The sequence below is a fragment of the Zonotrichia albicollis genome, chromosome 2, assembly GCF_047830755.1.
Source record: "Zonotrichia albicollis isolate bZonAlb1 chromosome 2, bZonAlb1.hap1, whole genome shotgun sequence".
Classification (NCBI taxonomy): Eukaryota; Metazoa; Chordata; class Aves; order Passeriformes; family Passerellidae; genus Zonotrichia; species Zonotrichia albicollis.
This window is the reverse complement of record NC_133820.1, coordinates 40928103-40955525: the sequence shown is the minus strand read 5'-3', so window position 1 is coordinate 40955525 and position 27423 is coordinate 40928103. Positions and strand designations below refer to the sequence as shown.

Sequence of the window (27423 nt, the reverse complement as noted above, 5' to 3'; positions counted from 1 at the left end):
CAGGTGTCCTGTGGCTGCTATCTCGCTGCGAGTTCTTTCTTAAAAAAGTATCCTACATAGTATGGTTTCTATTTTAAAATTTTGTTATAACCCAAAACTATATTTAACACACTACTTAAGAAAATTAATACAACATAACTTTCTAACATAATACCTATAGTATAATTTTAATATTTGCGAAAAGCCAATTATATGATATACGTTTTTCTCCTCAGATGACCACAAGAATGTGCACAGAGGCTGTGTGAACACTCTTTGGGTGGGCAGGGGAACAGGGTTACTGACAACTCTTGGCTGGACTGAGGCAATAGAGTGCCCCTAAAGCTTGTCACAGTCCTCTTAACCCCATTTGGGTGTAGACCCAAGTCACAGAGGATTTTATTTGTACAATGTTGTCACTTTTCAACAACTGGATTTTTCAAATGCTAGTCTCAATAAATCTTATTTTTTATTAGCATTAGTGTCAAAATTTTGAATGTTCTTCACTTCTGCCGTGTAAGAGAGGGAAGTTCTTTAAGAACCTTTATCCTTAAAGAAGGTGTTGAGAGAAGACATCTGGAAAAAAAATGTCTTTCTGAATTTCATGGATGAAATATCTTTCTCCTGGGGTCTTATTGCTGATAATTCTGTCAGTTGAGAAACTCCCTAATGACCCTAATAACTATGGATGAGTGTCAGGTTTGTCAAAATAAAAAGCTATGCTCTTCCACCAGGCTACTGCATTCCCACCTGGATCTTCATGTTTGTTACTTCATAAATCAGCAGGATCTCCCCTGCTTCTAAAATAGCTCAGACACTTTAGTTATTCAGTCTTTAACATAAAAAGGATTGATCACCCATGGGCTGAAATAATAGAGCGCTGAGACTATTTCTTGTAGATTATCTCCCTCTCTTGGCATCCAGGATCATTACCCTTTTGGGACTGCTCTTTTCCAGCTGCATAGACATCACTTTTTTGGTTCCTTTTTCACCAGGACACTTCTCCTCCTTGTGCCTCTGAGATGGAGACTTGCAGTCCCCATATATTTATGACTGAGACACATATGCTGCAGGAGGTGAGGGCGTGCTTGTTTAACAAATTTGCCTGTGACACCCCTTGACAACAGAGCTGCCATCCAAAAGGGTCTTGAAGGCAGTTGGAATGGACTGACAAGGACTCTTATGAAACTGTAAGCGGACAAAGTCCTGCATCTGGGAAGGAAGAACCCCTGCAATGACATGTGCTGGGCACTGACTGTCTGGGGAGCAGCTCTGCTGAAAAAGACCTTGTGATTTTTGTAGGCACAAGCTGACCGTGAACCAAATCTGCCCTGGCAGCAAAAATGACCAACAGCATCCTGGGCTGCACTTACAGGAGCCTAAGCCAGCAGATTAAGGGTCATTGCTTCTTTGGCAGCATTTAGAACACTGCACCCAGTTCTGGGTGATGTAGCGTAAGAAGGTGTTGGTAAACTGGGAGAGTTCAGGGGGCTGCAGCACTAGCCCTGGGAGGAGAAGCTGGGGAACTGGAATTGTTCAGATGGGAGAAAATGTTTTGGTGAGACATAATAGCACCTTCCCAATACTTATGAGCAAGTTACGGAGAAGATGAAGCTAACCTTTTCAGAGTGCATATTGTAGGAGGATGAAAATGTGAGAAACAACTAAATCAAGAGAGTATTCAACTGGCCATAATGAGAAAAATTTTCATGATGATGTCAGAAAATTTTAAATCACACCACCCAGAGAGGTTGGATAGTCTGCATACTCTGAGGTTTTCTAGTCCTGACTGGATAAAGCCACCAGCAGCCATAATTCACCTCGCAGCTGTCCCTGTGTTAAGCTGCTGACTGGATCCAATGGCAATCAAAAGTCACCTTGAAATTCAATTACCCACGAATCCTACAATCCTCCTGGCTCCCTGGATCATTCAAGCTCATCACATAAGGACCAAGACAGGCAAATCCCACTATTTCCTGAGCCATATTGCTCCTGAGGAATCCTGCTGTAAATAAAGATGATCAATGTCCCGTGTCCAACCATTCAGCCTTGTCAGACCAAGGCTGTCCTGATGGGGATTTCTGTGCACTGACATTGAGTGGGTCTAATGAGCTCCTTTGCATTGTCCTTGCATTCAGCAATTCATGTGTCCCTGCAATTTGTCTCTTCTCAGTTTAATGTGTGGGGCTTCCTTGGTGAATTTGGGTCTTTTTGGAGGGAATTTTTTCAAGATGTGGCTCTCCTGCTTTCAAGGGAGTACAAGTACAATCACATCCAAGCACAAGTGCAAGAAAAAGAGAACTGAGAGAGCATCTGTGAATCTGTAGGATTTCGTAACATAAGATGCTCTTCTGAGAAAGCCCATGATAGTTCCTGCAAACAGCTGATCAGGATTGAAAGTAAAAGGAAAGAACACTAAAGTTAATTTAAAGGGTGTTTATTTTTTTTGTGGAAAAGCCCCAGTTCCAGGGTTTCTGTCGGGCCAAGTCACTTTTCAAGTGCCGTGTGTAGGGAGAGCTCAGGATGAGCAGGGTTCAGCCCCAGGAGCTCCTCCTGTTCAGCTGTTGGAGCCCAGGCTGCAGAAGTATTATCTGAAGCATTTACTTCACACTGAATTGGGAAAATGTTTGGAGTCATATTTAGCACAATAAAATGGAAAGAAACACCATGTCTAATCAGATTCAAGTGTTTAAATTCAAAACTGACATTATAAAGCACCATTTACAATATTCAGTATTTTGTACAAAATAAGTATCTGCAAAGATCTCTGGTGGTCTTTTGCCATGTCTCTGCTTGAAATTCTGACTTTGAAGCTGTTTTTTCACGATACCAGTACCTCTCTATTTACACTTCTTTTCTGGGTTCCAAACTGTGTTCTTCTGTCTGGTTTTGAGATAACAACATTGGTGCTTTTCTTTATCATCTACAATAGTACCATGCCCATCTATTACTAGACATAAATATATACATGAATACATATATCAAGGAATCAGAGAATGGTCTGGGCTGCAAGGGACTCTAAAGAGCTCTTTGAGGATGGGGTATCCACACCTTGAGAGAGCTGAACATGAGCCATCATCGTTCCCAGGTGGCCAGGAAGGCCCATGGCACCTGGCCTGGATCAGCAATGGTGTGGCCAGCAGGAGCAGGACAGGGATTGTCCCCCTGTGCTCAGCACTGCTGAGGCCACTCCTGGAATCCTGTGCTCATTTTGGGCCCCTCACTGGCAGACAGACCCTGAGGTGCTGGAGGGAGTCCAGGGCAGCAAGGCTGGTGAAGGGTCTGGAGCACAGGTCTGATAAGGAGCCACTGGTGCAACTGGGAGATTTTATCCTGGGGAAAAGGAGGCTCAGGGCAGATATGTTTACTTTTGACAGTACCTGAGAGGAGCCTGTGGCAAGGTGGGGGTTTTGTCTCTTCTCCAGGCAGTCAGTGGTGGGACACGGGGAAATGGCTTTCAGTTGTGTATGGGGAGGTTCCGGCTGGATTTTAGGAAACATTTCTTCATTGGAAGATTGTTAAGGTTTGGAACGGGCTGCCCAGGGAAGTGGTAGGGTCACCATACCTGAAAATATTCAAAACACAAGTGGAAATGATCCTTTGAAATATGGTTTAGGGGGTATGGTGGCATTTGGTTCAAGGCTGGATTAGATGATCTTAGTGGCCTTTTCCAACATCAATGATACTGTGATTGGAAGGAGAAGAGGGAAAAGAAAAAGAAAAATATTACGTGAATGTCACCACTGTCACTCGGAAATCTTCCATCAAAACTGTTAGTAAGACTAAGGTTGTGTATGCAGTATTATTCTCAGAAAAGCAAAAATGCAAACTCCAACAGGCAGAAACATTCTCAGACACACATTCTCTGTGTGTCTGAGAATGCTTTGTTTCATTTTTATTACTCTGATTCCATTTTCTTCTAGAGGAGAAGGACAAACGGGAATTGAACTTCCCAGGTTTCATCAAGTCACTTGCACTTCATGGGACTTTTGAAAGAGACAAAGAAGATGTCTGATCATAGGAACATGTAATCTAGGACAGGATAGTTAATGATTTTTGGTGCCTGGGAGCATGGTACCACTTCCCAGTTCTGTGCAGTTGGCTATTTCACAAGACTTCTGAGCCAGCTATAAAGGGAGGCTGGTAAGATGCCCTTCCCAAACCACAGCTCTGCCCTGGAGGAACTGCCCTCAGCTCTCGCAGCCCTGCAGCTGACAGCAAGGTAAGAGGCACCCTTGGCACAGGAGAGCTGGAAGGGCTTCTTGGGCAGCTGCTGTGAAGTGCAGGGCAAGAGCAGGAGGCTTTAGGGCTGGGCTGAGAGCTGCAGCACAGCTGTGAGGCTCTGCTGTGTGCGTGTGCAGAGACTGAAGGCATCTCTCAGGGCATGAGGACATGGATGGCTGCTGCAGGAGAGACAAACCTCACCCAGGGACAGCCTGGAGGGGCCACTGATACACAGTTGTGGGGGGTGACTGGGAGAGCATTTACAACTTCATCTTGGATGTATATCTAACCCAACACATAACTATATAAAAGTGGGCAGTTTTGGGCGCATATTTCATTTTCCTTTTTCCCTCCAAATACAAACTACTATGTAAAGCCTTCATTCTTTTCCAGCTGTTGTTACATTTATTCTTTGTTCAAAATGTTTTACATTTTCTTTATTTCCCCTAGCTCTCTATCACTTTGTACAAAGTCTTCTTACAAGCATTCTTGTTTTCATCTTCCTTCCGTGCAGGCTGTCATCCAAGGCCAACAGCAAGGACTTTCATCCTCAGGACTCTTGAGATGGGCAAAATCATCATTTATGAGCATGCCAACTTTAGGGGGGTGTCTAGAGAAATAACTTCTGACATTTCCAATCTGGGACATTTGGACTTTAATGATATTATCTCCTCAGTGAAAGTAGTCGGCCAGCCTTGGGTGGCTTATGAGCACATAAATTATACAGGCAGGCTAATGGTACTAGAGGAGGGGGAGCATGACTATGTTGGTAGAAGCATGAATGACACGATCAGTTCTCTGCAGATGATCACTGAAGATCTGCATGATCCCCAGATCACTCTCTATGAGCATCCCAACTATCATGGGAGGAGCAGAGTAATAAGAGAAGCAACCAACCTGGCTGCAGGATTCGACAATGACATCATGTCTTCCCACAAAGTCCAGAGAGGTGCCTGGCTGCTGTGTGAGCACAGTGATGGCAGTGGGATTCAATACATTGCACGAGAAAAAGATAACCTTCCACATTACTCAGCAATCTACCTCAATGACAGGCTTTCCTTCCTGCGTCCCCTTCGCCCTGGCCGCTCTTATTAGAATGCAAATCCTCCAAAGCTGAGAAAAGATGCAGCGCCAGCAAGAAATTTTGAGATCTAGATTTCTCCTTCTGCTTGTGTAGCCTTTTTTCCCTGGGAACTCTCTGCTGTGCTGCACTGCAGATCTGTACAGATACTGTATCTGTACAGATCTGTACAGATATTGTACAGATACTGTACTATCCTGCCTTGCATGCTTCACAGCCCCATAAATGAAAGTATTATCACGCTTGATCATATGAAAGAGTGTCCAAGCTAAGAAATGTGCCAGGGACATGTAACCTAATACACCCTCAGCTGGCATTCCAGAGTCCTGGGCTGTGGAATGCTGAAACATTGCATGTTGTCTCTGTTGCTAAGTGAAACAGAAAATGTAAATGTAGGGCCAGCATTGCCTTCTTTAGAATTTGCTTTACAAAGGTACCATGGCTTCTGCCATTGTCTGTAATTCATTTTGCTTTGGTGCCATTAAAGAATGTTTTGCAATTAGCAGTGAGTCTGTTTAGCATCTTTACAATAAATAAATAATGCTCTTTCATGGTGGACTGTCTCTGTGTATCCAGAGAATGGTTGATAAAGTCATATCATATTTTTCCTGGACGTCTCCTGGAGCATTGTCTCCTTCCAGTTTCACTGGTCAGTAACAGTGGGTTTGGGTTTGACTCAACCAGTGCTAAAATCTTGGTGAGCATGTTGATTATGGCTGTGATCCTGGCCAAACTCTCCCGTGAAGTGTAGATAGGTAGCACATTTTTGATGGTATTATGTACAATCAATCATACAGATGAATCACATTGGTGATACAGTCTTCCACTCCCCAAATCACATAATCAGAGTAAGTTCTCATAACTTCAAATTGATTTGTTGTTCGATCCCAGTGGAAACAACTGATTGTGTTTTTAAACCTGTAGTATCTTGATATGGGAGAAGGGATTACAAGGTATTCCATGATCTGTTTTGCCATGTGCAAGTTCAGCTGGACGAGCAGAGTCTCAGCCCTCCTGCAGCAGTGCCTGATGAGCTGCACCCCTGAGCTGGGCACTGTGGCAGCTGTCCCATGGCAGCTCTGCCCTGCAGGATTTCTCTCCCTCTGTGCTGGCCTGCTGTGTGCCCTGATTTCCTTGCCCTGGTCCCAGACAGGAGCTGCACTTGGCCACTTTGAACCTCATGAGTTGCACATGGGGCCAGTGCTGAAGCTTGCCAAGGTCCCTGGGCATGGTCCCTTCCCTCAGCTCTATCAAACGCCCCCTCAGCTCAGAGCCGCCTGCAAACCTGCCCAGGGTGCCTCCATCCCACTGTCTGTGCCATGGATGAACACAGGGAGCACTCCTGGTGCCAGCAGGGACCCTCAGGGACCCCATTTGTGACTGGTTCCCATTGACCCTGACAAGGCCCTTCACCTGTGTGTGCCTAACAATTCCATAGCTCCAGCTGCTTCCTGCATTTCCACTTCTGTGCTGGGATTTGCAGGCACATGGAGGACAGGGGGTGATTGGAGACAGCCAGCACAGCTTCAGCAAAGCCTTCACCTCCTGATCTGTGGGATCAGCTCAGTCTGGGGCTGAGTGCACTGGGAGCAACCCAGGAACTGGGGACAGTGCTGGATGTCAAACTGGACATGACCCAGCACGCTGAGCTTGCAGCCTGGAAAGCCAAGCCTATCCTGGGCTGCCAAAGGTGTGCTCAGCAGGTCAAGGCAGGGGGTTCCTACCCTGTATGCAGCGAGGTTGTGGTCTTAGGTTGAGAGTCCGGCCAGTTGGAGGGGCGACCAACAGGCCCCTGCAACAAGACGAGCGCCCCTCGGCGTCTATGACCTCAGGCTGCACTCGTGGCAGATGGATTCGCTGCTGAAGAGACGAGACAGAAGAGTCCGGACACTCGCTGGGGACTTTCAGATTTATTGTAGGACCCAACGAGTCAGCCAGGGAGTTACCCCAAACAAGGTGTGCAACAGGGTTATAAAGGGGGAGGTATTCAAGAGAGGGGATTACAGAGGACCAATAGGGGAAAGTAAGGGCGTGAACCTAAGATAATAGACATTAAGGGAAAACCAATAGATACAATCTAAGGGAGGGGCCCCAAAGCCCTAGCCAATCATGCCTCCCCGAGAGGAGAAGATTCTGGCAAACTAGGAGGAGTAAGAAGTGATTGACTGGGCCCAGGTAAGAGAAACAAGTCCACTTAAAAGGGGATGAGGGGAGGGGAAATTATATAACTTAAGGGATTGACAGTAACAGTGGTGGGAGTTACTAGGGCAGCCGAATAATTGACAACACAGTGGCGGGAAAAACTGGTGAGGGCAGAACTATTACAGAAAATGGGGGAACAATTACAGAAAATAGGGGAGCAACTAAATAAACTAGCAGAACTCACTACAACACCTGTAATCCCCTATGGTGAGATCCCACCTGGAGTACTGCGTGCAGCTCTGCAGGTTTTTACTGGGCTCTTTGAAACCAAAGAGGGGAGATTTCAATTGGACATTTGGAAGAGTATTTTTGTGGTGGGGGGTGTGAGAAACTGGCACAGATTGCCCAGAGAAGCCGTGGATGCTCCACCAAAGGCCTGGCTGGACACAGCTTTGAGCAGCCTGGTCTAGAGGAAAATTCTCCCTGCTTATGGCAGGAGATTGCAACTAGATAGTGTTTAAGGGCTCTCCCAGCCAAAATCTTTCTGTCATTTTGCGATTCTAGGATGTGCAAATTCAGCAATAGAGTCAACCTTGCTGTGGTTTCAGGTCCCAGTTCCTCTTTCTACATCTACAGTACCTCTTTTTCCAGCAGCACTTATAAATTTTGAATATCAGCACAATGAGTCTGTATGGCTCCAAGTCCCAGCAAAATCCTGTGCTTTGCAAGGCTGGCTAAGGAGGAAATCTACCCTATCCTACTGTGCAGGGCTGTGTAGGCAGAAGACTCTGCCAAAGCTTTAGCATGTTTACAGCTCAGGCTGGATGGTTTATGGTTGTGGCATGGAAGGGTAGAAGAACAGTGCCTTTCTAGCTGCTTCTCAGGCATGCAGTGGATGACGGCTGAATGTTGTCAAGGACAGTGGAAGACTACCACATTTATGGTGTTCTGGAGTGGATTCTGCAATGGAAAAAAATAAATATGCAAGAATATCCTTGTTGATGGTCTTTCCTTGTTTCTGACACTGTGACCTGAAAATTCTTGCAATGTCTCTTAGGGTGTAACATATAAGCATTAAGTCCAGTTCAAACCGGTCCAGACCAGTTCAAACTGGTCCAGATCAGTCTTCCTTTGTGGGTATCTCTGCTGTGAAGAAGGCCACGGAATAGGGAAGTCCCTTACAGAGTAAATCTTTCTGTCAGTAATTCTTAGCAAGATTTAAAGTCTTTGTCACTTTCTGCCTGATTTAATTATTTGTTCAATTTTAATGAAAAAGTGTCTTCATAAAATTATACATACAAATAACTTGGGAATTATTTGTTTGTATTTATAAATTCCATTTCCCCAGTGACACACTTCCCTCCCAATTCACCAGCAGCTGTTACCTGCTCTCTTGTCAAATGTAATCCCCTCCACTGAGGGGTCAAAATCCTTCTCCACCTTTACTTCATCCTCGTATTACTGAAAAACTTACAAGAACCCTTTGCTATTAAAAAAAAAAAATCACACAAAAAAAACCACAAAACAAAACAAAACAAGAAAAAAAAAACAAACAAACAAAACTCAACCCTTTGCAATAGCAGATGTAAAAGTTCCTGAAGCTGTTCTCTTGGATTGCACTCCTCCCTGGAGCAGGGGTAGCTGTTCCTATCACATCCCAAGCACAGTGTATGGACTCCTGGAACAATTGAGGCCAGAAGGAACCTCCAGGAGTTTTCTACTTCCAGCTGTTACTCATGACAGGACAGAGAATGGGCAGATATTGTCCCATGCTGGTGATGAAGCCAGGGCAGAGACAGCAGTCTGGGACAGCAAGGTTTGTTACTGCACTGCTGTGAAAATATTTCCTGCAGGGGGCTGAGGGAACAGGAAGCGTTGGGAAAGTGGCCAGGGCTGTGTCAGTGGGTGAGAACAGGAGGAGAGAGGCTGCAGGAAGGCACAGGGAGCTGAGAGGGGCACTGAGCCTCAGCACAGGGAACACAGCTTCAGCTGGGCATGACAGCCACAGACACACAGACACACAGACAGAACTGTCCTCAGGGACCATCCAAAGGTCCCTTGGCAAGCTCCAGCACTGGCAACATGTGCACCTCATTGTAAATTGGCTGCTCTCTCCCAGGGTCATTCCAGCCTGATCCATCCAGTGCAGGGTCCAGGCCCCTGGCAGCCTTTACAAGGATAAAAGCAAAAGACTGGAAGTGTTCTTCTCCTCTCAGGACCAATAATCCCACAGCTTTACTGTGGAATTACTCCAGGGGATCCTTGATGGGGAGTAGTTGGTGTCCCAGGAGAAAAAGAGGGTGAATGCCTAACAAGGGAAAAAGAGGGGGAATGAGGGATGGAGGAATACACGACAGGCAATGGGACACAATTGATGAACGGGCCAGGGGATGAGTAAACCAGGGACAAACTACTACCAGCAGGGACTAGGAGTGGGGAAGACCATGTGACCAGTGCAGATTATCAAACACCCAGTGCAAAACCAACTAAATAACAATTTAATGCAATAAAACATCTCATGTGGTTCAAAGAGGCCAAGTGCAGCTCCTGTCTGGGACCAGGACAAGGAAATCAGGACACATAGCAGGCAAGCACAGAGGGAGAGGAACCCTGCAGGGCAGAGCTGCCATGGGACAGCTGCCACGGTGCCCAGCTCAGGGCTGCAGCTCTCATCAGGCACTGCTGCAGGAGGGCTGAGACTCTGCTCATCCAGCTGAACTTGCACAGGACTCACCAGGTCCTGATCTACCTTGTCAATTCTCATTCCTTATCAGGCTATTACAGGTTTGAAAAACAAGGCAGGTTTTACCATTTGCATGATAGAATTCAAATTACTGAAAACATTATGTTTATGATGAGATTTAGGGCAGTAGAAGACTGCATCATTGCTACAATCAGTGCCTTGAGATACAACCAAGTGTGTGATAGCCAGGTAAAATCTGAAGGTGAGTGTTTGGCCAGGATCAGCAATGATCTACATGCTCACCAAGATATTTAGAGTCAAGCCTGTCCCCACTGTTAATGAGCAGTTAAACCAGAAGGAAAAAAATTCTGCAAGAGACACAACGAGGAAAAAGTTTTGGAAGTGGCTGTGGGGACCGTTCTCTGGACACACAGAGACATCTCAACATGGAAGAGCAATATTTATCTATTCCAAAGATGCACAAAACAGACCCACTGCTGATTGCTAAGGATTCTTTAATGGCAGCAACAGAAAATGGTTTACAGACAATGGCAGAGTCTACAGTACCACAAGGGCATTGCAAGGCAAATTACAAAAGAAGTGATGTTGGCTCTGCACTGACACTTTCTGTTTCACTTAGCCACACACACAGCCTGCAAAGCTTCTACATTCCATAGGCCAGGACTCTGGAATGCCAGCTGAGGGTACAACAGGTTTCACACATGTGGCATTGCCTCCTCTAGCTTGGACACTCTCATATGATCAAGCCTGATGATTCTTGCATTGGTGGGGTGGGAGCAGCATGCAAGGCAGGATGGAGAAGTGCAGCTCTGCAGTGCAGCAGAGCAGAGAGCGCTGACATTCGGTGGTCCTGGGACACTGGGGGAAAAGGCAGCACCAGCAGAGGCGGAGATCCGGGTATCAAATTTCTGCATCTTTTCTCAGAGTTGCAGGATTTGCATTTTAACAGCCACAGCCAGGGCGCAGGGGACGCAGGAAGGAAAGCTCGTCGTTGAAATTGATTGCCTTGTAATTTGGAAAGTGCTCATGCTCCAGGGCAAGGTATTGAATTCCACTTCCATCGCTGTGCTCACACAGCAGCCAGACACCTCTCTGGACTTTGTGGGAAGACATGATATCATTGTCATATCCTGCAGCCAGGTTGTTTGCTTCTCTTATTATTCTGCTCTTCCCTTGATAATTAATGTGTTCATAGAGAGTGATCTGGGGATTGTACAGACTTTCAGTGATCACCTGCAGAGAGCTGATCCTGTCATTCATCTCTTTACCTACAAAGCTATATTCTCCCTCCTCAAACACCAGAAACCGACCCTTGTAATCAACATGCTCATAAGCCACCCACGGCTGGCCAATTACTTTCACTGAGGAGACAATATCATTCCAATCTGCATCTTTTAGATTGGAAATGTCGGTGGTGAATTCTCTGGACAGGCCCTTGAAGTTGGCATGCTCATAAATGATGATTTTGCCCATCTCTGCAGGACTTCTGGGGTGCAGATTTCTTGCTATAGGAGCTGGATGGCAGCCTGCACAAAAGGGAGACAGAAAACAAGCAGAGCTTGTGAGAAGACTTTCTACTGCAGACAGAAAATGATGGGAAGTGTGTTGCAGAAAAGGAAAAGTAGAAAGTTTTTAGCAGAATAGAAACATAGCAGCAGCTGGAAAGCAGTGAGAACATGACAGATATTTCAGTTTAGAGGGAAAACATAAAAAATGCTGCAATAAGGTTTCCCAGAAGCCTTGTCTTCTCTAGGCTGAACAACTCCAAGTATCTCTGGCTTTCTTTGTTGGAGGTTCTCCAGCCCTCTCACCATTGTCATGGCCCAGCTCTACATCTGCTGTAACAGGTCTGTGTCTCTCTTGTTCAGGAAACCCCAGAGTTGCATGCAGAGCTCCAGGTAGACTCTCACCTCAGGAGATCAGAAGGGAAGGATCATCTCCCTCATCCTGCCAACTACACTTTCTGCAGCCCAGGATACATTTGGCTTTCTAGGAGGCAAATGTCAGGTCACGTCCAGTCTTTCATCCACCGGTGTCCTCAGTTCCTTCTCCACGGGACTGCCCTCAGCCCATTCATCCCTCAGCCTACGCTGCCCCTGGTGATTGCTCTGACATCCAGTTGCAGGGCCTTGCACTCAGCCTTGCTGAAATTTATGGGATGCACATCGGACCATTGCTCAGGCTTCTCGAGGTCCTGCTTAACAATCCCTTCCTTCCAGCATGGCAACACACCACTCAGCTTGGTGTCATCTGCAAACTGGCTGAGGGTGCACCTGCCCCCATGGCTGTGACATCAAGGAAGGCATTGGAGAGCACTGGGGGCAGAACAGACCCTTGGGGGTCACCATTTGTTCATGGCTTCCATTGATCCTGATCAGGTTTCTCAGGAACTCACTGTGTGAATGACAGCACAGGCATTTAGGTGCCAGCAGCACAGCATTTCTGCTCCAAGAGATGGTACTTCCTCAAGGGAGAAGAGATCTAAGAAGATTTCTTCTCTTTTATCAGAGTATTCACCTGCTTACTTAACTTGCTCAGTTAGGGTGATTCAGCAAGAAGATGTGTTAACAATTAAGTAACTCAAACTGCTTCCTGCTTCTCATTTTCTAGATTTGTAGGCACATGCATGAAAGACTGGAAAGTGATTTGTGATTTGCACAGCTTCTGCAAAGTCCAGTTCAAATAACCTACTGGCTTTTTACGATGGAGTGACTACTTCAGTGGAAAAGGGAAGGGCTACAGATGTTATCTAGCCGGATTTCTGCAAGGCCTCTGACATGGTCCCCACAACTTCCTTCTTTCTAAATTGGAAGCACAGAGATTTGATAGGGAGACTGTTCAGTGGACTCGTCTTTGAGGCCATGTAAATGACAAAACCAAGTTACCTCCAGGGAAGGGAATTCCTCATAGAAACAACCAGTTGCACACATTGCACTCTGTCGCATTTATTTTCCTGATGACCTCTACAGATCCCTGAAGGAAAGTCTCTCATTACTGCTTTTGTCAGCAACAGGCTTTGCATTTTTTGAGATTTGATTTACAGGGATGGAGAATCTCATTTGAGCTTTTCTGTAGGATTGCTCTGATTAACACAGAGTCAATAAGGTACTGCCAGGAGAACACAGCAGCATAATGGGGAGGAATACTCTGACAAGGAATCCAAGAAAAACTTAAAGGAAGCATCAGGAACTGAATTGAAAGTGGGGCAGCTCTGTTGGTGGGTAAGGGGAAGATGTCTTTGAAGGTGCATATGGGGAAAAAAATAAGTTGCTTCAGCCCTGCTTCCCACAATGGCTTTTCAGTGTAGGATACATTAAAAGATGCTGTAAATCTGTGCTGTGGGACTTCCAGTAGCAGATGAAGTGAGTAGGGAAGAAAGCCACAATAAAATCTTGCAAGCTTGCGAACAGCAAATTTGAGTGTTTTGGACTTGGGGAAGAGCTTGAGTTTCCCCAAGGGAATGTTAAATCATCTAGCCAAAAACCCATGGGTTAAGGCATGTGCAGCAGAACATCCTGTCTGCTGGTATCCTGCACTCCTCTGATGGAGGCTGCCTGGGCAATGGAGCTGCCCTGCAGGTGCAGAGTCACAGTGGCTCATTCACAAAGGTGGCCAAAGGAGCTGCACCAGAGCCCTGAAATACAGAAACAAACACAGCAACACTGAGAAATAACGGGAGTGGTTAATGTGTAACATCACCATTTACTGAGCATACAAGATACGACCTTAAGCCCACATTTTATATTCCGTGTTTACCCAAACATGCCTGAACCTGTTCTGAGGATGTTTCTGATCAAGCCAAGAAAAGTTGAGTCTGTGTATATATCACCTCTCTGTCACAGCCATAGTGTCTAAGCTTTTATGTTTAGACATCTATTTTTGGAAAACCACAAGCCTTCCTTATACTGCATTCTCTTCAAATGTCCATTTGCAATGTGGATTAATAATCCCATCTGTGAAGGTTTTTTGCTGACTGTTGATTTTGCAAGCAGTTGTTGTTTTTTTAATACCATGTGTGTCGCAGACATCTTTTGTGAAAATCCTTTTCTTTAGGATTTTTTCCCTTCTGAGAAGCTGAGGCCTCAGAAACAAAATGTAAACAATGGTTATCTGCTGCTGTGGAATGCATCAGGTTTGTCTGTGACTGGGCCATCTTGAGTGTTTACAATTAATGGCCAAGCACAGACCAGATAGCTTGGACTCTCTGTCTGAGCCGCAGATCTTTGTTATTCATTCTTTTCTATTCTTAGCTAGTCTTCTGAAAAAACCTTTCCCTCTATTCTTTTTAGTATAGTTATAATGTAATATATATGTCATAATATAATAAATCAGGCCTTCTGAACATAGAGTCAACATTCTTGTCTCTCCCCTCATCCAAGAACCCCTGTGAACACTGTCACGCATATGTAATTTAGCATGGTTTGGGACTTCCACGTACAGTGTATTCCTGGATTGGCAGGTAGAGGTGACCATGCTTTAGTCTTTACTGTGCAAAAGTATTTCACAGTGTTCTTTTATAGGGATAAACCTCATGTGAGAAGTACAGTAGGGAATGCCACAGTTGCTGATGTCTCCTCCTGGGAGGCCTCCTAAAATCTGCCATGAGGGTGAGGGGTGAGGATGACCATGGAAAGTGATTCCAAGGGTACTGCTAACTGAGCAGCACAGAACTTGCCAGCTGGTCTGCTCTGACCTGCACCCCAAGGGCAACTAGACCACCTCTTCACAGCCCCCAAAGTGAAGAAAATCCCCTCTCTGGTGGCCAAGAGAGACAGAGCCAGACAGGAATGTCCACTGATTAAAATCAGAGTAACAGCAGCTTTGGGAGGCAATGTAATATTTTCTTTGCCCAAAATAAACAGAGGGAAAACTCAGAGAAATCTGTCTCAGGGACCTCCTGGCTGTAAGGAACTTCTCAGTTACATATGCCAAGAAAATAAGAGAATACCTTCTTTCCTCTCAAAGAAATAGTGGTTTTCAAAAACGAAATGTCATTAAGTGTATTTCCTAGGAAATATAACAAAAGACATCCAAAATAATCCCTCTCCTATTAACAGTGCCTGTGTAACATCATTATCATGCTGAGATTCTGAAAGGGATATATCAGACATGACCAAGGCACTTCAATAACACTTCCAAAATAATTTCTTCCACAAACTCCTTTGGGCAGAAGATGACATTTTCCAGTTGAGTTGCCGCTATAAAACACATGTTTCTAGAGTAGGAAGAATGCCAGATGCTCTTGGAATTGAATTGGGAAATCCCACTTTGGTGAACAGAGCAAGGAAACCTGAAACTGGCTGCAAAGCAGTAAAAGAAGTGCCCCAAAACACATGGATTCTAGGCCATCCCCATTGCACCTGCCCACCTGAGCCAAGCAGAGGAGCACGAGTGGCTGACACGTCAGCACAGCCTGCAGTGCTTATTTCTAAGTGGGACAAAGTCCAGCAGTTGATAGCACAGCGTGTTCAGGGCTTCTTGTGCAGATTGTGCAGTTTTTCAGCAATCAGCTGCACAGAGCTGATCCTGTCCTTCATCTTTCACCAACAATGCTGTGCTCTCCCTCCTCAAGCACCAGAGTAACTGGCCTGTAGAGTCTGGGTGTTCATAAGCCCATGGAAATAGAAATAGCTTTACTCTTTGTGTTCCAGCCACAAGCCTGTAGTTGTCCCAGTAGCCTGCCTCTGTGGACTGACACACCAGGGCTTCTGCAAGAACACTGGGCAGAAAAACAAGGCCAAGTGGAGTGTGATGCCCACTCCCCACTAATAAACAAGAAGGAAGAACTGGTGGCAAATGTTTTGCGGAGATAAACAAAACTCCACAACTTTTGTGAAAGTTGTAAAGCCAGTATGTTTATTACAGTGCTGGACGCATGTGGGAATCATTCCCTTAAAAGGACATGTGTACCTCTGGGAACTTCAGGTCTCTTTTTATCTCCCTCTCAAATATGTATGTATACAATTTCACAATAGGTTGATTCATATTCATTTTTACGAATTTCGCATGACATTTGCTGCTAGTTCTTTTTTATCAGAAAGAATTCCTAGGTCAGATTGACCTGCTCTCACAGCAGTCTCTCTGTCTCTCTCTATCACCTTCTGTCTCCCTCTCCCTTATCTCTGCCCTTCACTGAAGCAGTTTCTCTGAGCCTAGGTTTTTGCAGTCAGACAACACAACAAGCTATATACTTAAAGATGTACATTCCACCTAAATCAAAATGGATTTCTACCCTGGAAAATTTCCACTCTGTCTCACAATGGATGTAAAGAAGGCTGAGGTACTCAGTGTGTTCCTTGCCTCAGTCTTCACTGGAAGTCAGGTTTCCAACATCTCTGGAGTCGCTGAAGCTGCAGGTAGTGACTGGGGGAGAGAAGTCCCTCTCACTGTAGGTGAAGAGCAGGTTTGAGACCACCTGATGAAGCTGAATAGACACAAGAGTATGGGACTGGATGACATGCATCCCAGGGTCCTGAGGGAACTGGCTGGTGTTGTTGCCAAGCCACCCTCCATCATATTTGAAGAGTCATGGCCTTCAGGTTAAATTCTTCATGAATAGAAGAAGGGAAATATCACTCTCCCCTTTTAAAAAGGGGAGAAAGGAAGATCTGGGGAACTACAGACCAGTGAGCCTCGCCTCTATGACTGTGAAGATCATGGAGCAGATACCCATAGAAGCAATTCTAAGGCACATGCAAGACAAGAAGGTGATCCAAGACAGCCAGCATGGCTTTACTAAGGGCAGATCATGCCTGACCAATCTGGTGGCCATCTGTGGTGGAGGGATTGCAGCCATCAGCAAGGGGAAACCCAACCAATATCACTCACATACCTCAACTTCCTTAAGAACTTTGACATGGTCCCACGTTGCATCCTTGTCTCCAAACTGAGGTACACAGGTTTGAAGGGTGGACTATTTGGAAAATATCCACGCAGCCAGAGAGTTGTGGTCAGTGGCTCTATGTCCAGAAGCAGACCTGGTGTCCATCAGGGCTCTGTTCTGGGACCAGTGCTTTTTAAGATCTTTGTCAATGACACCCTCAGCAAGTTTTCAGATGACACAAAGCTGAGGGGTGCAGCTGACACAACAAAAGGATGGGATCCCATCCAGAGGAACATGGACGAATTTGAGAAGTGATTCCATACTCACCTCATGAAGTTCAACAAGCCCAAGTGCAAGGTGCTGCACCTGGGTTGGGGCAATCCCAGACGTGGGAGCACAGACGTGGGAGATGGTCATGGGCTGGGAGCACCTCTCCTATGAAGACAGGTTGAGAAATCTGGGGTTGTTCATCCCAGAGAAAGGAAAGCTCCAGGGAGACCTCATTGCAGCTTTCCAGCTCTTGAAGGGGGCTTTATAAAAAAGAGCAGGAACAGTTTTATAAGTGGGCAAGTAGTAATAAGATGAGAAGGGAATGGTTTTGAATTAAAATAGCAGAGACTTAGATCTTATGAAAAAGTTCTTTACTATGAAGATGATGAGGCTATGGAACAGGTTGTTTAGAGGTTGTGGATTTCCTGTTCCTGGAAGTATTCAAGGTCAGGCTGGATGGGACTTTGAACAACCTGGTGTAGTGGAAGGTGTAATTGCCCATGGCAGGAGGATTGGAATGATCTTTAAGGCACCTCCCAACCTCAGACTTCATACTCCCAACCTCAGACTTCGTAGGATTCTAGGATTTTATGATCAATTCCTTAAGATACATGGGGTAGTTAAATACAGGGTACAGGTGAAAGTTGGCTTAGCAATTATTTAATCACAGCAATAATTAAAATGCTTCCCAAGATCTTTAGTCTGGTTGCAATGTTTCTGGACAGTGAAACTGTAAGGAGATAAAATTCTGCAGGACAGATCCATGAAAAATATTTGAAAGTGACTACACAAAACATTCTCTGGATACACAGAGACATCTCTCTATGAAAGTGAAATGTTTATGTACACTAAACACTGCATAAAATAACCCACTGCTGATTGCAAAAGATTCTTTATTGACACCAACACAAAATGGATTACAGACATCGGCAGAGGCCGTTTGTGGGGAAGGAGAGCTCTCCCTTTCGGTGGTCCTGTGACACTGGGGGAAAAGTGACACAAGCAGAGGCAGATATCTGGGTGTCAAATTTCTTGCTCGGGCTGCACCTTTTCTCAGCGCTGCAGGATTTGCATTCTAACAGCCACATCCAGGGCGCAGGGGGCGCAGGAAGGAAAGCTTGTCGTTGAACTTGATTGCCTTGTAATTTGGAAGGTGCTCGTGCTCTCGTGCAATGTATTGAAATCCACTTCCATCACCGTGTTCACACAGCAGCCAGACACCTTTCTGAACCTTGTGTGAAGATGTGGTGTTATCATCATGTCCCCTGGTCAGGTTGGTTGCTTCTCTTATTATTCTGCTCTTCCCTTGATAATCAGCGTGCTCATAGAGAGTGATCTGGGGATTGTGCAGATTTTCAGTGATCACCTGCAGAGAGCTGATCCTGTCATTCATCTTTTTGCCAACGAAGTCATGATCTCCCTCCTCAAGTACCAGTAACTGTCCTTTATAGTCTACATGCTGATAAGCCACCCAAGGATGGCCGATTACTCTCACTGAGGAGATACAATCATTCCAATCTGCATCTTTTAGGTTGGCAATGTTGGTGTGGAATTCTTTGGACATACCCTGGAAGTTGGCATGCTCATAAACAATGATTTTCCCCATCTCTGCAAGGCTTCTGGGGTTTGGATTTTCTGCTGTTGGATGGCAGCCTACAGAAAATGAAAACAGAAAACAAGCAACGCTTGTAAGAGGCCTTTACACACCAGACATGAAATGCTGGAAACCAGAGGGGACAAAAGGTAAAGGAAATGCAAAACCATTTTAGCAGAAGATAAAAATAGCAGCAGCTGTGAAAGAGTGAGGGCACAACACAGAATTTCAATTTGGAAGACAAAAGTAAAATGAGATTTGTATACACCACAATAGTCTAGTTTCATTTAATATATATACATGCAAGGCACACCTGAGCATTTTGTTTAACATCTTATTGGTGTACCCTAAATAATAACAAAATAAAATATACAACTCATGATAAATCTTTCTGTTGATAATTGATGCTGCAGTTGAGAAATATTTTAGAAACTGTCACTCATTGTTTAGAGTAGGTTTCCTGGGCCACATAGAAAGCAAAATAAAAGTAGTGAGACATGCAACTAATTTCTAAAAGGAAGTTAATTTTTTACACAAAATCGGGGGGGGAAACCTATCTTTTAAGGCCAGAATTGAACTTTAAATTCACTGAAACACCTTATTTCTCTTTTTATATGGAATTTTACCGAAATCAAGAGATTCCTTCTCTTGACATACACTGAGAAGCAATCAAGTTCTAAGCATCAGCTCTTTAAATCAGACTAAATTTCAGGTCTTAAATGTCTTTTCCTAACACGACTACCAATACACATATCTAATTCCCCACAGTTAAAAAGCCACAGTGTTTGTTAGCAACAGCTGCAGGAATAGTAATGAGCAGTCAGTTATGATAACAGCTCCCTCTCTCTAAATCATGTAACAGTTACTGAAGCAAAGATTTACACTTCAGGGCAAATAAATGGGACTAAAAAAGCCATTTCTCTAGCGCTGATTCTGAGAAGGGATGGGAAAAGACTGATATCCCCAGTAAGATTGAAAGCCACAGTAATATGGTAACATGCAGTAGCATGTAAGACCTGTGCATCATAATTTAAAAACATAAATTGCTTAAACCTCACTTTTTTAGGAAAAAAAACTTCATGTGATTAAAACCATGCATTTCTTCACAGTTATAAAAGCATATATGGAGGCTGAGAGAACATGAGCTCGGACTCACTGACTGATTAGTTCCTAGTGATTAGGCACTACTATAATTACTTTCTACCTGTAGAAAAAGTATGAATAATGACCCCTTTAATTTTGCTGATACAACATAAAGATCCCATGACCAAGATGAATTTGTAGAATATTTTCACTTTCACCTCTGAGAATTGTGTATCAGTGGCCCCCTCCAGGCTGTCCCTGGGTGAGGTTTGTCTCTCCTGCGGCAGCCATCCATCTCCTCATGCCCTGAGAGATGGCTTCAGTCTCTGCACACGCACACAGCAGAGCCTCACGGCTGTGCTGCAGCTCTCAGCCCAGCACTAAAGCCTCCTGCTCTTGCCCTGCACTTCACAGCAGCTGCCCAAGAAGCCCTTCCAGCTCTCCTGTGCCAAGGGTGCCTCTTACCTTGCTGTCAGCTGCAGGGCTGCGAGAGAGGAGGGCAATTCCTCCAGTGCAGGGCTGTGGTTTGGGAAGGGCATCTCACCTGTCTGCATTTATAGCTGGCTCAGAAGTCTTGTGAAACACGTCAGCCAACAGAACTGAGAAATGGTCAATAAGTGAACAAAAATCATTAACTATTTTATTTAAATTTTGATCTTTCTACAACCAGTCATGTTATTGCTTGGGATCAAAAGTCTCTTGAAGCATAAACCTTTGATAAAACCTTAGAACTTTGCTTCTTGTTTGTCCTTCTCCTCCAGAAGCAGATTAATCACAGTAATAAAAATGTATCAAAGTACCTTGTGACACACAGGCTATAGAATTTTTCTGCCTCTTGCAAATTTTTCTTTACCTGTGAAGAAAATATAATAATCAATGTTAATTTTTGAAAGGATTTTGGTGGGACATGTCCACTTGACAGAGGGGGCATTTAAGAAGTGTTTAATTAAATTCTCTTCCTCACCTATGTAGCCACTTCAGCAGCTGCAGGGAGGCAGAGCTGTTAAAGCAGGGCCAGGAGACTCTGGCAGAGCCGCAGTGGCAATATTTTTCTTTCTTTTCTTCTCTTTTCAGGTTCACTCTGCAATATATTTTCTGACAGGTTCATTGGCTAGTATGTTAGAAAGCTGTTCTGCTGCTGGAGAAAGCAATAGGATCTTCATTAGTTCACCTGAGGTACCCCTGCTCTGTCAGGTAGGAAGTAACTGGAGAAGATGGGGAGCTGGGAAGGGAGATAGCTCATCCGTGCAAAGCAGCCTGTACACCAGATCCAGCCAAATCCTCATGCTGTATCTCTTTCACTGGTGCTTGGCTGAGCCCATCGTGTGCCAGATCACGAAAGTAAGCCAGCATAAAAATACTTGAGACTTTGGGGGTTTTTCCATGTGGTCCATTGTTTTGCTGCTCTGCAGAGGTTGGAAGCAGAGCAATTGAAATTCATAAATTGAAATTTGGGGGTTTTGAAGAGAAACAGGCCCTCACTTTATAGCAACAGCTAGATGAGAAGTTCCTTTTCTGAACAGACAAATCACACCTTTAGGACATGTTTTTGTGTGTTGCAGTGACCTCAGCCTACAGTTCAGTGCTGCTGGAAAGGGGAATACCCCATTCCACTCTTGAATCATTGTGTCCACTGTCTGATAAAGAGAATGGAGGAAGAATGAGCACCCCAATGTGAGGAATGCTTTAAAGAGGGATTAAAACAGCCTAGAATAGGATGGATTTGCATTGCCAATGAACAACATTTCATTCTTCTTAGCTTGCTAATGTGTTTTGCTCATTAAATTATCATTTGTGTTTCTGAAAAAAATCCAAATAATGTGTAATGACATACTTAATAATGAATTAAACATTCCCATCTTTTCTAGAACCTGCAGACTCAGAAAGCACCTTTGACCAAATGTATGAGCCACGAAGGCATCACAAAGCCCAAGTCTGAGTGTATCTCAGCTGTGGTACAGAGTAGTTTACATTTCTCAATTTTACATTTCAGCCAACAGTGAAAACTCCTCAGCCATGCACATACTCCCTGCAGAGCACCAAAGCCGGCAGTGGGGCTTTTCGTGGCTTTGAGGAAAATCAAAAGGCAATGTATGATGGAATGCTCCATGATGGAATCCTTTGCCATGTTTTTTGTGCTACTGCAAAAGCATGGTAAAGGATCTCTGTACTCCCAGGTTCAGAGAAAGCAATGAGTTCCTGGTTGTCATTGACCATCTGCCCTAGTGTTATTGGATTGAAAACTAAATGGCTTTTAATGTCGTTAATCTCACCTATATGGTGCTTTATGCACAAGGAAGTCAGTCACTGAACAATGCAGAGCACCACAGGGTGGGGCTGAGGGGTTGATATTGGAAAAATTTATGGAGTTTTCTTTGTGGGTTGGGTTTGTTTGCTTTTATTCCTTATGAATCACAGAATGGTTTGGGTTGAAAGAGACCTTAAAGATCATTCCAACCCCCCTGGCATGGGCAGGGACACCTTCCACTAAATCAAGTGCTCAAAGTCCCATCCAACCTTGCCTTGAACTATTCCAGGAATAGGGAATTGCCAACTCCTCTGGGAAATCTATGCCTTACTACCCTCACAGTAAAGAATTTTTCCTAATATCTAAACTACACCTGCCCTCTTTAACCTTGAAGTCATTCCCCGTTGTCTCCCACTGTGTGCCCTTGTGGAAAAGTCCCTCTCCAGCTCTCTTTTAGCCCCTTTAGATACTGGAAGGCCACAACAAGGTCACCCCACAGCCTTCTCCAGGCTGAACAACCACAGCTCTCCCAATCTTTCCTCACAGGAGAGGTGCTCTAGCCCTCTGATCAGTTTCATGTCTCTCCTCTGAACTCATTCCAGCTGGTCCATGGCCTGAGACTTGTGCTGAGCTCCCCAGAGCTGGACACATCACCTGGGGTGGAGCAAATTTATGGGAAACAATGTTTCCTAAAATTCGTCTTATCCCCCTCCTGCAGAAACAGTGGTATCTCAAAATCTGAAAGTGTCAGACAAAAGTGAAAAGCTAAGAGAAGGAGGATAAACCCCTCTTCCTCTATTGCCTTCAGCAGATGAAAAGCAACAGAAGGAGCAAGATGAACAATGACACTCAGATGTTTGAAAATGTGCAGTTATGCAAAAAACACTCCAGCAAGGTAAGAATAAAGCCTAAAATATTTTCATCTTTTTCATAAAACTGGTTTTCTGGGTTTTTTTCCTTTCTTTCTTTATTTATTTAGAGACTATTTACTACTAGATTGCAGGGTAATAAAACAATTTCACTTAAAGCTGTGGACGTCACATATGCACCCACTTCACAGTGCTGGAAAAGGTACAATGGTAGAAAAATCTAATTAATAACAAACTCCTTCAACCACTAGATCCTGTTGTGCTCCTATCCTGCTCTGTCACTACAGATATCTCAATTTGTATCTCAGTACTCATCTGGTTTTACTCCTTACTTTAAAACAAGAGGATTAAAAAAACAATAAAAATCACATATGAGGTATACCCCCCCAGTTTCTGTCTGCTGTTTTTCCCTGGTAGTTTTGGACTCAAGGCAGCAGAACACTGGTTCCTTTATTTTGGAGGTTTGGTTTTGTGGTTGTAGAAGGTGGTTTTGGGGTTTTACTCACTTAGCAGTTGTTAGAGCTAGTAATGTAATTCTCCATCACAAAAATAAAGTTTCTTTCCCACTTTTCACTCTCCAACTTCTATTTCTCAAGCAAAACAGCTCCCAAAAATGCAACATAGGAACACACCACTGGACCACAGAACCCAAAACTGTGAACAGCTTACATGCTAATAAATACATTCACTACCAAATCCTTCAGGGGAGGAATAAAAAAAAAGGCCCTTATTTTGCCTAGCATGTATCTCACACAAACTCCCCTTTTTCGCTCTCCTCTGTTTGCTGCACTTCCCAGTTGCTGCTCTTCAGTACAGCAAATTGAAGACCACTTTTTCAGCAAAAAGAGAGGTGACAGAATCCTATTGGATGACTGCTGCATATTCAGTCACAACAGAAGGAGTAAGCTCCAAAGAAATTATGTTGGAAAGAGAGGCACAGCAAACATAGACTGACAAAAGCCTTTTAAGTCCCACTTGAAGACACACAGATGTCAGAAAACAAACTGAAGGTCTTTTTTCACTATTATGTCCTTTCCAAAGTCTCCTCTTCCCAAATGAAGGAAAAAGCAACCGTTTTTCTGTGAGTAACTGCTAGTTCAAAATGTCAGAACCCAACTGGGTTGAGTTTTGGGTTTTTAATAAATTTACAAATCGTTTTCCATGGAACAGTTGCTAAGCTGGACTCCCCAAAAAACAAGACCCATGCTCAGCAATGGGGAGAAGCCAGGGGAAGGCACCACAGACCCTCAAAAGGTCTTAGCTTCCCAGCACCACATTTTGCATCTACAGCTGCACGTTTAGAAAATTCAGCCAGCATTTTGTTCCTTTCGTGTTTAATTAGCAAGCCGTGCTCCTAAACCCTTTGGTGTCCCCATCCCAGCACGTGTGGCAGACACGGACCTGCCCTCGACTCAACACTAGGTGTCACTTCTGCGTCAGAAATGCGAATGAGCAATGGACACACTTCAGGAAAAAACCCAACCCACCAGGCATCAGAGTTTTCAGAGTATCTCTCACCTACGACTCTTGTTAGAGTCGTGGACAGGTAGAGTTTTAAAATTTTACATTTCTCAAACCACATATCTAAAAAAAACCAGAAAATATTAGACAATGCTTTGCTATACTCAACATAGCAGTGACAGGAAAGTTTCCTTTCTCCCCTGAGGGTGCAAAACAACAGTTTCCTTAGTGAACAAGGGACCACAACGCAGAGAAGCTTCCAGAGTCTGCTCTGGCCAAGAAGCCCGTCTGGCGGGGCTGCCTCTGGTGCCACTTGGCTGCTGCAGGTGGAAGAGCTGCTGTGCTGCTATCAGAGCTTCCTTGCGTGCCCAAGACTTAAGAGCAGCAGGGGCCCACTCAGAGCAGAGAAAGTGGCAGAGTGTGTGTGGTCGGGGCTCTGAGGCAGGCTAGGGCACGAAGGAAGTACTGGCAAGAACACAGTAAAAATAGAAAATATACAGGAGCGGGGAACAGAGGTTGGGAAAAGGGCTCCCCCTGGGGACACGTGGACTGCAGTAGGACTGTGTTATTTGCTATGTCCTACAGAAACTGAAAGAAGAGATCAGAAAGGAAGAGGCAGCAGGCTTAAAACACAAAAGAAAATACTTCAGGAATTTAAACACAGTTCTTGTGTGCATCCACAAGACATCATGAAGACCAAAGGCACTATTGTGGTTTAAAAATCAACAAGTCACAGGCAGAGAAAAAATTTACCAAAGGCTTTAAGACAAACATACTGATGCAACTTCTGAGTCAGACATTATTTCAAACAGTAGATTCCTAGAGAAAATGAGACTAGCTGCTATCTGCTTGCCTGATGCTCTTCCCATGAAGACTCACATCAGGTCACCACCCCTAGACCATTCCCCCAGAGAAGGGCTGGTCTGGTCTTCCAACCAGAAAGACCTCAGCACACACAGGCACAACAGGTAAGAGCCTGAGACCCAAAACTTGAACTCAGGGAGTTGCAACTCAAGAAAACTCAGAATTGTAATGAGGCTCAGTAGCTCAAGAGAGGAAACTGCAGTGGTGAAGCAGAATAAACAATGACAGAACAACCACTTCCTTGACAAGGATGGAGCTTATGAGGAGCACTGTGGCTAGAGGTATAAGGACCTGAAAGCACATTTTCATTTTCTGGCTGGGGGGTAAAGCCATCACCAAGAGATTCTATGACTTCTTGGGCTCATAAGCAGCAAACAAATACAACACTGAAGGAAGAAATACAGCAGAAACATATTAAGAAATATGGGTGGAAAAGCATGTGCTGAACTACCCTCTTTGATCACTCACTTATGGCTCTATGAAAGGTTAGTGTCCTGTAAGCCCAAGAATTTGGTAAAGGTCATGCTGTGATCTCTTACAAATTTTCAGTGGTGATAACCCTGACACTGTTCTGAGCATTGGGAGAAGTGAAAAAACTGGAGTGCACCATCATTTATAAGGTCTTCAACTCCCCAGTCTAGCATTAGGGTTAGGCCTGTTGTGAGCAGGGGGTTGGATTAGGGACATGCAAATATCCCTCACTGCCTTTACATTAATCCAAAATGTTTGGTACTTGCTACCCACCCCTGCAGTACAACTGAGCTTGGTAACAGAAAACATGGATGTGGCCAGAAATGCAAACAAGGACCATGATGCACACAGAGCATTAGCACAAGCTGGGTTTGGACACCAGAGACAGAGCAGCAGAGCACTGACAAAAATGGTGCATGGAACCAGAATGCAGGTCCAGTGAGCCAGCTGGTGTTCACTGCATCAACAGCCCACTTCCAAAGGCAGCTCTCAACAGGACAGGCACACAGGACCTGGAGAGAGGCAGCTCAATCTTCACACAGCCCTGGGGAGACTAAACAGGGACTCTGCTTAGGGGAAGGTTCAGCCTCAGCAAAAGGTAAAGCAGAGATGTTGTGAAATAATTTAGCAGGGACAGGGGGAAAAAAGTGAGAACAATTTCCAGGGAAAGTGAACAAATGGTAACAGCCAAACTACCAGCCGGGACAGGGATGGAAATGTGGGATAGGGAAGGACACCAACACAAAGTCAAGAGTTTAAGTGATATTGCAAGGGAAATTGAGGCAACTAGGAAACCTAGGAGAGGAGAAGCACTAAGAAAATCTGAGGATGAGAACAAGGAAAAGCCAAGGAATGGTAATGGGAAAATGAACAGAGAGGAATGTGCTGCACCAAAGAGGCAAAGGGAACCAGCAGTGAGAGAACAGCAGAGAGAAGTGGGGAAGGGAGAACAACTAGACAGCAAGTGAGGCACAACATAGGCATTGTTTTTTCTTTCTCCAAGCAAAGAATCTGACAGAGAACTGAAATAAGTAAAAACCAAAACACATTGCTGACCAGCAGTGTGGGCAAGCAGGACACAGAAGTAGCATTTCCCTTCCTTTCAGACAGCAAAAGCAGCGGGTTGTTTTGCATGCACTACAGCAGTCTCAGAACAGGGCGTGTAGGTCTCAGTGCCACAGGGTTGGATGGGAGATACAGGGAAAAATAAAGCTCAGAAAATATACAGCAAATACTAATCTCTGCACACACTTTCTGCTCCAGCAGAGAGAGAAAAACAAGCCTGTGAGGTTGAGGTATGAAGAAACACGTCCCTGATGGAACAGGAAGGAGCAGTCCTTCCTATTTAAGCCCCCAGCCTTGACTACTGCAGCAGATTCCTTAAACTGGTGATAAAATGTAACACAACTTCCCTCTCTGCAGAGGGCCAGAAGGTGGAAAAAAAAAGTGCATCACTGACCTCTAAACCTGAGCAAGAAAAGAGTTTTTGGCACAGAGAAGCTCTTCTGCTGGCTCACTGAACTGAAGCCTGGGGCTACAGCAAAAAGAGGTCCTTTAAGCTTCATCTGCATGCGAGCTATCAATAAACCAAAACCTGGGTCAAAAGGGGA

The 27423-nt window shown here is 44.7% G+C and overlaps 2 protein-coding genes across 3 annotated transcripts; one reads left to right on the top strand and one right to left on the bottom strand.

Moving 5' to 3' along the window:
- Nucleotides 1–4089: 4089 nt before the first annotated feature.
- On the top strand, nt 4090–5829 carry LOC141728168 (epidermal differentiation-specific protein-like). The gene is made up of 2 exons (XM_074534903.1): nt 4090–4201; nt 4718–5829. The coding sequence occupies exon 2, from the start codon at nt 4768–4770 to the stop codon at nt 5296–5298; it is 531 nt and encodes a 176-aa protein (XP_074391004.1). The 5' UTR covers nt 4090–4201; nt 4718–4767; the 3' UTR covers nt 5299–5829.
- Nucleotides 5830–10620: 4791 nt separating this feature from the next.
- LOC141728169 (epidermal differentiation-specific protein-like) lies at nt 10621–27408 on the bottom strand. 2 transcript variants are annotated; one of them, XM_074534905.1, is made up of 4 exons: nt 27273–27408; nt 20865–21038; nt 20366–20753; nt 10621–11656 (listed from the first exon to the last, which is right to left on the bottom strand). In XM_074534905.1, the coding sequence occupies exon 4, from the start codon at nt 11601–11603 to the stop codon at nt 11073–11075; it is 531 nt and encodes a 176-aa protein (XP_074391006.1). In that variant the 5' UTR covers nt 11604–11656; nt 20366–20753; nt 20865–21038; nt 27273–27408; the 3' UTR covers nt 10621–11072. The 2 variants fall into 2 exon arrangements, with proteins under 2 accessions (XP_074391006.1, XP_074391007.1); XM_074534906.1 differs by lacking the exon at nt 10621–11656 and adding an exon at nt 17995–18876.
- Nucleotides 27409–27423: the final 15 nt, after the last annotated feature.

Excerpts from the sequence above, each read along its gene's own strand:
- LOC141728168 (XM_074534903.1), top strand. The coding sequence starts at position 4,768 with ATGGGCAAAATCATCATTTATGAGCATGCCAACTTTAGGGGGGTGTCT.
- LOC141728169 (XM_074534905.1), bottom strand. The coding sequence starts at position 11,603 with ATGGGCAAAATCATCATTTATGAGCATGCCAACTTCAAGGGCCTGTCC.